The sequence below is a fragment of the Tenrec ecaudatus genome, chromosome X (genome assembly GCF_050624435.1).
Source record: "Tenrec ecaudatus isolate mTenEca1 chromosome X, mTenEca1.hap1, whole genome shotgun sequence".
Taxonomy (NCBI): domain Eukaryota; kingdom Metazoa; phylum Chordata; class Mammalia; order Afrosoricida; family Tenrecidae; genus Tenrec; species Tenrec ecaudatus.
Window position 1 is genome coordinate 75756567 of NC_134548.1, and position 12815 is coordinate 75769381.

Consider the following 12815-nt stretch of genomic DNA (forward strand, 5'->3'; position numbering starts at 1 on the left):
TGACTTAAACAAACCAAATATTTGAAGGCAAGAAAGTGTCTGTGGCCTTCATTTTATAGGTGTTTTCCCCCCCATTATATTCTATCTTTTGGAACCCTGGTAGTAAAACCCCAAAACAAATAGGCATGGTCTGTATAATCCAGGAAATGATGTCTTTGGTGAATATTTATTACAAACTTGAAAAAATGTTTTTTTTTAACTCTTTTCAGTTTGCAGGCCTTTCAGATATATCCATTTCACAAGACATCCCCGTAGAAGGAGAAATAACCATCCCTATAAGATCTCGAATTCGGGAATTTGACAGCTCCACATTAAATGAATCAGTTCAGAACACCATCGTAAGTTAACTCAGAGACCTTTCTGTTCAGTGTCATGGGATTAAATAAATAATAGCACTTTATAGTACTTTTGTGTTGGTTCACTAATTTGCAATGCACTGTATTTATTTAGGTTTTTAATCAGAATAATGTGGTACAACCAATTTGGAAAGCAGTTTGGCTATAATGGGTATTAGGAACTTTAAAAATATTCGGATCTTTTTAAACCAATAATTCTGCTAAAGGAACATTTAAAAAAGAGTGAAATATAAATACATAATAGTGTTCAATATAGCATTTTTTATAATAGGAGAAAGTCAGAAACAATATGAGAAACAATAGAAGGGATATTGATTATATAAATTATGGTTTATGTTTAGGGTTCCATCCCACCTACCTCAGTAGCTGGCAGAGACCTGGGGTGAGCATCACATTTTACCAACCATGAAAGATTTCTTGAAGTCTCATCATCGAGTTTCCAAGAAAGTTTGTTCCACTCACTCAACACACACACCACCAGAACCCTCCACCACAAGTTTGTTCAGACATAAGTGTCTGCGATTCCATAGATCTATTCTGTGAGCAGTTCTGCTAATATCTCCATCTTACCTGACATCCAACACCTTTTCCTCACACCCAACAACCTATGGTCAGGTTAAGTCTTCCAGTGGGGAAAGGGGGCATGTCCAGCTCCTATCAGGCTAGAAATGCCATTCAGCCCACCCTGCCAATGGCCCTTCTCTCCCTTGAATCAGATCTACTGGGCTCCACTTCATTGTCCACTATCATTGCACCTCAGGGTCACCCATCCCTTTGCCTACTCACCCAAGGCCTTGGAAACAGGACCACATCGTGAGAGAGGCAGAAAGTTCAGAAAGTCACAGCAAGTCACCCTACAGGACACCCTTGAGATAGCTCTTGTCCTATTCTTCAGTCCTGCCCTTGCCATCATCAGCATTTCTTCGACAAAGGAGAATGGGGCCAACGACAGAGTGGAGGGCCTCAGTTATTCTTGAAGACTAGTTAGGTTGGAGTCCAGGGTCAGGGTTCACTCTGGTGGGGGGGGGGGAGCTGGCCTTGCTGTTGGGGCCCTCTCCTGATCCATGACTCTGCAGGAAGAGGTGTTGGAGAGGTGGTCAGATGAGGGGGTTGGGAGGGCACACAGAACGTTTTCGGACACTGAGGGGCCAGCCAGCCTGAAGCTTTCCTTCCTGCAAGAAATGTGGCCATTGAAACACTCTTCACCAACGGCTGGGGCTGAAGGGCTTTGCTAATGCTGCAGAGTGATTAAAAGTCATGTTTACAAAGAATATTTAATGACATGGGGAGATTTATATAATAAAAGAACAGAATGATCTTGACTATATTTTGAAAAGTATCTTTTTGTTACTCCGTCTTTATTTTTTTAAATCTTTCCTCTGAGATTTATTTGCTAGTTAAATTAAGAATATTGGAAATTAATTTACTTGACATAAGGACTGTGATTAGCTATGGAGTAGGCTAATGGCCTTGACATTCTCATCATGTACTGATTGAATTATAGATACTATGTTTGCAGGGCAACTTGTTGTAGTATTGTTATTTTATTTCTTTAAACATATTACCACCACCACCAGTCTTTTACTTTCAAGTCGATTCTGACTCATAGCAGCCTTGTAGGACATAGTAGAACAGCTCCAGAGTTTCTGAGGCTGTAAATCTTTATGGGAGCAATCAGCTTCATCTCTCTCCCATGGAAAGACTTGTGGATTTGGACAGCTGACCTTGTCAGCTCAGTGCTAACTCATTATACCCTAGGACTTATAACATATAGGGCTATTATATATCTTTTACATTTCAAAATCAAAACAGAGCTAATAGATACAGCAAACTATTAGATGTTGATGTTAGTATTTAATAGAAAAAGTATACCCTACCTCTCTGGTTTCTCCTTGGCAGAAAGATGGGGTTATCCTACTGTTGTGAGGATTTACAGCTACCAATCCCCTATATAGGCTCTTATGTGTCAGAATTAACTCAATAGGAGTGGGTTTGTTTTGTTTTGTGTTCTTCTCGGATCTGTCTGTATAGTGGAGTTGAATTGGAATTGTAGCTCCAAAATTCAACAACAGGCTCCCAGGATATTAAAGTCAATGAGATTTTAGAAAATAAAATTAGTTAAGGGGTGGGGGAGGGGTGCCTAGGAACTTTGGTTGTCACAACACAAAAAGTTGTTTATGTCTTTCAGATGCGTGATTTAAAAGCTGTTGGGAAAAAATTCATGCATGTTTTATACCCAAGGAAAAGTAATACTCTTTTGAGAGATTGTAAGTATATGAGGGTTTGGGGGATTTGTTTCTTTACACTTTCATATATATACATGAAACTTTTGAAAGAAATTAAAAAGCTAAAATGGAATTTCAAAGGGTGAATGATACTGCTTAAGATATTTCTCTCATTCATGTGTATAAACTGTATACTTTTGCCTGGAAAATGTTATAACAGTGTGAGAAATTATTCTAAAAGTTGTTAACACATAGACACTCTTTTAAAAGAACTTCACAGCCTCAAGGGAAAAGTCAAAATGTTTACATTTACAGTTTCAATAATAGCGAATCCCATTAAGGAGTCAAAAGACATATTCAGGTCCCAGCTCCAGTCCGAACTATTAATAACCTTGGGCAAGTTGTTAATTTCCGTCTTGACGTTTTCATATTCACGAAGTGAGTATGCTGATACTTGCTGTGTTAGTCCAGGTTCACTAGAGAAACAAACAGGGCAACTCGTGTGTGGACGAGAGAGCGTTATAGCAAAGAGTGATTGTACATTAAGGAGACATCCCAGTCCAGTCCAGCCAGTTCTTAAGTCCAATATTAGCCCATATGTCCAATACCAATGTATACATTCCTCTTCAGATTCACACAACATATGCAGTGATGCAGGAAGATCACAGGCTAGTGTGTGGAAAGTCTTGTGAATCAATTGGTGGTGGAAGCATTTCAGCACTGGCATGGATCTCCATATGGCTTCTCCAGCTCCAGGGCTCTGGCTGCTATCAGGATAGTTCCATGCGGCTTGCCAACAGAAATGTGAAGCAGAGAGAATGTGTGCCTTGCTTCCAGGGAGGAAGACAGGAGTTTCCTAAATCCTCAGGAGAAGGCCATGCCCACACCAAGGCAGCATTGGCTATGACCTGATCAACAGGTTAGACTTTACCCCTTTGTTCAAGTTGACAGTAAATTATGTAACTGCCGCAGACCACCCCTTGTCAACTTGACATTTTTACACAACTCTTTAGCCAATTTTTAAACAATAATAAAATCATACCTGTACCTAACAGGATAAAACTAAAATACATACAATTCAATGTGTGCCAGCCTAATTTAAACATAATATTTTATAAGTGAACAAAGCAACAATATTCCATGCCTAGCAATTGCAGTCAAGGGAGCACCTACACCATAATCCTGTGAGCGTATTCCCCCGCCTATGAAAGTTTGTTAGCCAGCAATTCTATGCTTTTATCCTCCCGTTGTGGGTATCCAGTTTCTAGACTGCCCACTTATATCTACCCAGTGCTCTGAGGAGACAGTCATATTCTTTGATATGAAGAATCTTCATTCCAGTTGAAATCTTGTGAGTCTGCATCCAGAAGCAAAGTCAAATCAAGACAGGCTGTCCATAAAGTCAACAGCAATATGCACCAATTCACAGGTTTAAAAATCTTCTCTTCATCTGGTCATGTTCTGGTCAACTCAATGTGGGCTGCCTCACTTAGCCTCACCAGGGTGCTAAGACCATGGACAGCATCACAAATTTTCAACAACCCCGGCCCCCTTGGTCTAGGTGCTTTCATTTTCTCTAGTCCCTGTGAACCAGGTCTACAGCTGTCAGTGGTCCAACTTGACCAACTCTTTATTGTTGCATTTTTCCTACTTCCACTAGACAGCTGGATCCAGGTGGTCACTTAGCAAGCACTTCAGGCTGCCTGTAAGCTCCCTTCAATGTTCAGACCTAGAGAGGAGAGTTTCTTTATGGCTTCCATTTTTTTCTACCTCTGGCACAAACCACTACTTCAAAATTCAAAAACCAAAGAGTTCCATTTTTTTTCTTCAATCTGTCAACAGCCCCCTAGACAAGTCTCTTCACCTTCGAATATCCTGAGCGCTGAAGACACTGGTGGGGCTTAGCTTTTTGGAGCTTTCTTTGCAGGCATGTCCTGCACTCATTTAAAGATTTAAATTGGTGGCTGAAACAGTGAGCATATAAACTCTCTATACTTCCCAATAATCATTTCTTTCAATCATTATATCAATAACAGTAGTCAAAAGAAAACAGTGTAAACCCAGTACAGCCAGATCCTAAACGCAATTCTTAAAACAGTCAAGTTCAGTCCTTATTTATCTCACCTTAGACCTCTGCATCAAGCCAGGGTCCTCTATCAACCAGTTTGACTTTCTGTCAGCTGTTTTCACTAAGCAGCATGGTCTCTGAGAAATTCAAGGGGTGATTTCGCCCTCTCAGTTCAAAATATACATTAATTGCTTTCATTGTTCACCATGTCAAACAGGAATAACCCAAAACAACAAATAAACAAAATAATCAAAACATTAACTGGCCATATTCTTTCCAGAAAAAAACCCAGTAAGCTGCATGGCCATAGCTGCCCTCTGGCTAGCCAAAGAAGAACTGCCCTGAGGCAGAGGTCAAACAGCATCCACTCTCCACATTTATGGTTTGTTCCTCTAGCACTCTACCCCCAAGGTACCAGAGTGTGTTCATCTAGGTTAACCAGAGAAACAAATCCAGAGACACTCGTGTGTGAGAGAGTTTTATATCAGAGAATTGTATATTAAGAAAACAGCTCAGCCCAATCCAGGTCAAGTCCATAAGTCTGAGATTAGCCCATATGTCCAATACCCTTGTATAAATTCTTCTTCAGACTCACGCAGCACATAACAATGATGCCAAATGCAGGAAGATCACAGGCCAATGTTGTGGAAACTTGATCCAGTGACGATGGAAGCATCTCAGAGCTCGCGTGGGTCTCCACATGGCTCCTCCAGCTCCAGGGCTCTGGCTGCCATCAGTATAGCACCCTGTGGCTTGCCAACCAAAATGTGAAGCAGAGAGAGTGTGTTTCCTGCTTCTAGGGAGGAAGACAGGAGTTCTTAGAATCCCCAGGAGAAGGCCTTGCCCACACAGAGGCCTCAATGGCTATGACCTGATAAACAGGCTAGACTTCACCCCTTCATTCAAGTTGATTATTCAGGAGATTATGTAACTGCCACACTTGCCTTGTCAAATGCAGTCTCAGATTGATGAAGTACTTGACTGTAATTTCACTTGAGGGTGGGAAGCAGGGCACCTGAGTCTTCAGTTATTTTTCCATTGGTCTTTACAACATGCTGGAAAAGGGTGATTTGTGGCATATGAAGTGAACAAAACCTCGAATATGTAAAGCAATAGAAGTATATTTTGATTTGAGGAGTAGGGAGGGATGGATAAGAGAAGTCGGAAAACTGACTTGGATTGACAGAACCTTGATCCAGATTCCAAGAGTGGTAGAGGAAGATGTTGTTTGAAAGGGAGAGAACACTGTATGATTTGTTTTTTCTTAGCAATCTTGTCTTTTCTTGCCTTGCAGGGGATTTGTGGGGCCCTTTGTTCCTTTGTGTGACACTTGCATTGTAAGTACTTTTCTTTGCCGTTTGAAGTTGACTAGACCCTTTTGATGATTCTGTGGGTTAGGAGTTGGGCTGTTAACCCTAAGGTCTGTTCTTCAAACTCACCAGCTGCTCTAAGGGAGAAAGATGAGGCTGGCTGTTCCCATAAAGATTTATAACCTTGGAACCCTATTGTGTTAGTCTGGGTAGACTAGAAAAACACATACAGGGACACATATATGTGTGTAAGAGAGAGCTTAATATCAAACAGCAATTGTGTTTTGAGAAAGCATCCCAGCCCACAGTCCAGATCAAGTCTGTAAGTCCAATATTTGCCCATATGTCCAATACTAGTCTATAATTTCCTCTCAGGCTCACTCAGCCCATGCAGTGCTGTCCAGTGCAGGAAAATCACAGGCTGCTAGGTCAAAAGTCTTGTGGGTCCAGTGGTGGTGGTAGTACAGCGCTGCCAGATCTCAGCCTCCTGGCTCACTAACAGGAAAGTGAAAGCAGAGAGAGTCTGGCCCTCCTCCAGGGAGAAAGAGAGGAAGTTCCCAGAATCCTCACGAGAACATCATGCCCACCAGGAGGCATCATCGGGCCGTGACCTGATTGATAGGCTAGACTCAACCCTTCACTCTTAATATCCGCAAGTTGACACCAGGTTATATAGCTGCCACAACTATATAAGGCTGCTCTGGCTCAGAATCAACTTGATGGACATGGATTAGGTACTTTGGTTTTGGTTTAGACATTTTTTTGCATTTCAGAATCAAGGAAAATTTGACCACATATTTAATGATGTACTTTTATATATTACACGTTATGTATTCATATTGAAAACTTTAGGTAAACATTCAGATTGTTTTAAAGATAAGTAAATTATACCTATCTTTGCTTACCAATGGCTTTTCAGTCTTGGTCATATCTATTCAGACATTTATTTACTCTCAAATACCTACTCATCACTAACTAAGTGAATTAGTTTAAGCATCATCATTCTTTTTAAGTCTTAGTAAAAATAGACATTTTCATGAGAACAAATGAGACATATAGAGGTGGTAGAGTTAAAATAAAAGCAAGATCGTGTTTCAGACTGTTATGCTTTCCATATACAATGGGGCTTCAAAACATTGTGGAAAATTTCATTATCTTTCTATTCCATTTTTTCCACGAAGTTTTTGAAGCTCTCTTGTATATGAAAAAACAAAAGAAGCCCTGGTGGTGTAATGGTTATGTTAGGTTTCTTGGGTGGGAAATGCCTCGGTCCTTGGCTTCCCACAAGAAAGAGTTCATGCTGAAGCCTGAGGAACCGCAGCACAACTGAGTAGCAGCTGGAAAAGAGAACCGTGGCCCAGCTGTGCGGAACCATGACAGAGCAGCTGGAAAAGAGAGGGGGTGGGCTCCGGATTCTGAGTTTCAGGGCCCGATGCTGGAAGGCATGGTCGATCGTACTAGTTGATGCCTTTGGCTGAATTAAGCCCACCTGGCCTAGATTGGGGCCCTCCCAAATGTACTGGCTTCTTGTCTCAAAGGCCTGAATTTGTGTGTGCCCTCTAACCTTTATTGGCTTCCAACTTCACATAAGGGGGGAAAGGGAGGCCTTAGCATGTAGCGGGACAACCACTAGTTTCTGCCTCTAGCTACCTAACCATTACATTTTGGGCTGCTAACTGCAGTCAGCCGTAGAAACCTACAGAGGCAGATCTTCCCTGTCATTTCAGGTCGCTCTGAATAGGAATTAACACAATGGCAGTGAGTTTGGTTTTATATGTAAAAGGGTATAACAAAAGGAGAGGAAGGTTCAATTGGAGAGAGGAATTATAACCACTGGTGGAGTAGAAAGCATACAATACCAGGATTCATTTCTTGGTTTTGTCCTGACTGCTGTGAGGTAGCCCCTTTGTATAATGATTTTTTTAACCTACAGGAAAAGTTTAAATACCTTCTCAAAATAAGAATATATGAGGGGACTTAAAAAAGATTGTGGACAAATGTAATTAAAAGATAATGAAATTTTTCCACAAAGATTTTTGATACCTTCTTGCACCATTTTCCTATTTTGACAAATTCACGTTTAAAGAAGTTTAGGACTTAACCAAGAGCACATACTTGTAATTAGTGGTAGACCTTAGATTTTTAAAATTAATTTATTTTTTAATCATTTTATTGGTGGCTCCTACAATTCTTATAATCCATACATATTTCAATTGTGTAAAGCACATTTGTACATTCGTTGCCCCCCTCATTCTCAAAATATTTGCTTTCTGCTTAGGCTCTTGGAATCGGCTCCTCATTTTTTCTCCTCCCTCCCCACTTCCCCCTCCCTCATGAACCCTTAATAATTTATAAATTCTTATTATTTTGTCATGTCTTACACTGCCTGGCATCTCCCTTCACTCACTTTACTGTTGTCCATCCCCCAGGGAAGAGGTTTTATGTAGATCCTTGTAATCTGTTTCCCAGTTCTACCCCACCTTCCCTCCACCCTCACGGTATCACCACTCTCACCACTGGTCCTGAAGGGTTTATCTGTCCTGGATTCCCTGTTTCCAGTTCCTATCTGTACCAGTGTACATCCTTTGGTCTAGCCAGGTTTGTAAGGTAGATTTGGGATCATGATAGTGGGGGGAGGGGAGACATTTAAAAACTAGAGGAAAGTTGTGTGTTTCATCCATGCTACTCTACACTCTGAGTGACTCGTCTCGTCCCCGCTACCCCTCTACAAAAGGATGTCCAGTTGCCTACAGATGGACATTGGGTCCCCACCCCGCACTCCCATTCCTTCATGATGATGTGATTTTTGTTTTTTGGTGCTTGGTACCTGGTCCCTTCGACCCCTCGTGATTGCACAGGCTGGTGTGCTTCTTCCATGTGAGCTTTGTTGCTTGTGGGCTAGATGGCCGCTTGTTTACCTTCAAGCCTTTAAGACCCCAGATGCTATATCTCTCGATAGCCTGCCACCATCAGCCTTCTTCACCACACTTACTTATGCACACATTTGTCTTCAGCGTTTGTATGGGAAGGTGAGCACACAATGGTGACCTGGGGATTAAGGAGTCCACAAGAGCGAGAAAAATTAGGGAGCAAGTGAGAGGTAAATTATTGGGGGAGGATTGATGAGTGGTTTGAATTGTTGAATACAAAGTTGTTGATCTGAAATGTAAACCACCTGGTTTACAATAAAAACAAAGACCCATCATTACTCCTGGGGAAAAAACCATAAAGGATTTTTTTCCGTGAACATTTTATAGCCCCCTTGTGTTTCTCATTGGTTTCTCTGCTTAATATTTTTCACTTAAATTTAGTATATGCTATTTTGCTAATGAGCCCTGATTGCATAGTGGTTACACATTGGGCTGCTAAACACAAGGTCAACAATTTGAAACCATAAGCAGCTCTACTGTAAAAAGAAGAGACTTTTTGCTCCCATAAGGAGATACAGTCTTAACATAAATTAACAAGGAGGTTTTGAAAGGAAGCCAAAGACAGATAAAAAACAATCAAAACAAACAGAAAGCATCGATCCAGGAATGGGTTTTGGGCTCACACTAAATTCTAGTTCCATTTTAAGACCAATTAGTTCTTACATCATGGCCCTGCTCGATACTCGCCCGCAGAAAGGGAACCCAGAAGATATGGGGACTATAGCAAAATGTGTTGAAAAAATTAATGGTGCCTGGCTAGCAGATAAAATAACATCTGGGGTTTTAAAGACTTGTCTCCAAACAAGCAGCCATCTAAGTGAGCTGTCAGCTAAGTCCACATGGAAGGAAACACACCATCTTCAAAGGATTGTAAATCATAATCCAAAGTCAAAGGAGGAATTTCTATCAGAGCCTAAATTGTGAGAATCTGGTCTGCAAAAGGCAATGGATGTCAGTGGGAGCCTAAGATAGATTTGTAGGAAATAAGCCTCCGGTATTTTCCCTCTATCCATAATTAAGGGATGGAGGCAAGTGGTTATTAGAGTTTGTTGGAGAGATGAATATAGAAGATCAAAGGGAAAAAATAAAAACAAACAAAAGAAAATCAAAGGGATAAACCTGACTTGAACAGTTAAAACCTGTCCATTGATTTCCCCCCTCGGATGCATGCTGGACCTGATGTTGATTTCAACATTGGCTGTATTTTTGTTTTGTTTTTGTGGGTTCATATTAGAGTTTATCTCAGATATGTTATGTCATTGAGCTCACCTTCTGAAGTTGTGTTACATGTTTTTCTGTAGTTTGGTATATGAAGCCTAAGATTGATAAACCTTTAGGGATAGCAAGTAGAATAAGGGTTTGGTGCCGGGTAGGTGAGGGGGAAGTTTGGTGCGTAAAAGGGAGATGACATCAAGAAGTCCAGAAAGAAAAAGAATGTTTGGAAACTAATTGTGGTAGCAGTTGTACAATTCTGCTTGATGTGATTGAACTATGGAATAATATATGAATTAACTCCCAATTAATAATACATTTTAAAAGGGAGATACATTCTCAGAAACCCACAGGCAGTTCTACCTTGTGCTGCCCTGTCCTATAGAGTCACTATGAGTCAGCATTAATTCACTTGATGGTACTGATAATTAAACTGTAGGTACTATTGTGGAGTGTTATTTTTATGCTTTTAACAACACCCAGTAAAATACTCAAGTGCCTTTATTTCACTGTCTTTCAGCCAGTCTATTGTAATTCATAGTGACCCTATACCACAGAGTAGAACTGCCCTTGTGGGTTCCCAAGGCTTTAATCTCATACCTGTGACATCACTAGGGGTTTTCAGTACCTCTCTGGGAGGGTTTATGTTAGATGTTCTGAGTATACCATTTTTCAGTTCTGTAGTAGGATTAGCCTTAGAGATTATATCATTTAACTTCCTTTATTTGCAAAGAAGGGAGCTGGAATCGCATGCCATTGAAATGACTTGTTGCATATCTAGTGACAGAACTGGGATCAGCACCTGGGTCTTCTGACTCCCAGTCCAGTTATGGATTTTTTCATCATACCATACTGAACAATAGACTTTCTAGATAAAGAGTGATAAGGGTTGGAATTCCTTGCATCAGATTGTCAGTATGTGGAATGTAGCATTTGCAACCATGGAAGAAAAAGGTTGACCTTCCTGGCAAGGAACAAAACAAGACCTTTCTGCAGTAGAACCTGTGAGAGCCAGAACTTAATGAGACTGCCTTGTGTTTATGAGTCTTGCGGATTTTCTGCATCGAACACTTTTCTGTCACAGTTTATTAAGAATCCTACCTTAAAAACATCCAGAAAATGTATTCAGTTGATTTTACAGGACTGGAAAAGAAATGAATCTACTTTTTATTCTTTGTGTGCTTATTTAAATTATGAAAGGATGTGTGCATATGTTCAAACAAAGATAAGGGTCAAATTCCCTTTTTAATGAGAACAGCTGATGTCAGCTGTTTAGTTTGTTTACTTTTTGAGGTACTTACTGGAAAATCTAAGTCTGTACCTTTATCAAAAATCTCTTGGTCTCCAAGATTCTTGAGAGTTTTAGGTAGCTGAATATTTGTGTTTTGAAAGCACAGGCTTTTCTAATGATCAGTCGTCATCATCATTGTCGCCATCTTTAGATTTCTTGTAGGTTTATATCTTCCATTTCTATGGCAATCTTATTTCTTTGCCGATGTGTGTTGTAGCACTGACACTATTTTCTGAAACAGCATTATATCCAGAATCTGTATGATCAGGTTGGGCTATCTATTTTATTTTAAATACTATTTCCCATGTCAAAGAAAAAAATACTCAGATCTTAAAGGCTTTTGATATTGATTAATTGCATTTTGATTAATTGCTTAAGAAATGATATTGCACTAAGGATATCAATTTTTCCCCAAATCTCTCATGCATAACTCAATGCTAGCCATCACTTTTTGAGCCAATAACTTTCTATAGTATATTTTTTTGTGCTTGGGTGCCATTAGGTCAATTCCAATTCATACTACCCCTATGTATAACAGAGTGAAACACTAACTGATCTTGTACCATATTCACCACTTTTATTTTATTTGAGCCCACTGATACAGTTACTGAATCAATCCATGTTGTGAAGGGCTTCTTCTCTTTTTCTGACCCTCTACTGAGCATGACATCCTCCTGGTTTCTCCTGATCCAAGTATGTGAGATGAAGTCCTCCCCTCTAAGGAACATTCTGGCTTTACAGATTTATTCTTTGTTCTAGTAGTCCAGTGTATATTCATGGACTACTTTGCCAACACCATAATTCAGGAGCATCAACCCATCTTTGGTCTTGCTTATTCACTACTCACCTTTCCCATATTTACGAGACAGTTGTAAATACCATAGCTTGCTTCAGGCACACTTTAGTCTTCAAAGTGACATCTTTGCTCTTTAAAACTGTAAAGAAACCAGTTGTAGCCAATTTACTCCATGCAACATGACATTTGATTTCTTTCTTTGTTTTTTTTTTTTTTTGTCAATCTGATTTCTGTTTATTTGTTGTTGTTTTTTTAAATGTTTTATTAGGGCTTACACAACTCTTATCACAATCCATATATACACCAATTGTTTAAAGCACATCTGTACATTCATTGCCCTCATCATTTTCAAAGCATTTGCTCTCCACTTAAGTCCCTGGCATCAGGCCCTCTTTTTCCCCCTCCCTCCCTGCTCTCCCTCCCTCATGAGCCCTTGATAATTTATAAATTATTATTTTGTCATATCTTGCCCTGTCCTACGTCTCCCTTCACCCCCTTTTCTGTTGTCCGTCCCCCAGGGAGGTCACATGTAGATCCTTGTAATTGGTTCCCTCTTTCCAACCCACTCTCCCTCTACCCTCCCAGTATCACCCCTCACATCCCTGCTCTTGAAGGTATCATCCTCCC

At 40.3% G+C, this 12815-nt stretch overlaps 1 protein-coding gene across 1 annotated transcript in view; it reads left to right on the forward strand.

Annotated features, from left to right (window-relative positions):
• Nucleotides 1-12815, forward strand: part of YIPF6 (Yip1 domain family member 6) — a 54959-nt gene that overhangs the window by 15103 nt on the left and 27041 nt on the right. Inside the window, exons 2-4 of the mRNA XM_075538735.1 lie at nucleotides 210-338; nucleotides 2545-2623; nucleotides 5944-5986. Of these exons, the coding sequence (XP_075394850.1) occupies nucleotides 210-338; nucleotides 2545-2623; nucleotides 5944-5986 (251 nt within the window). The remainder of the gene's footprint in view (nucleotides 1-209; nucleotides 339-2544; nucleotides 2624-5943; nucleotides 5987-12815) is intronic.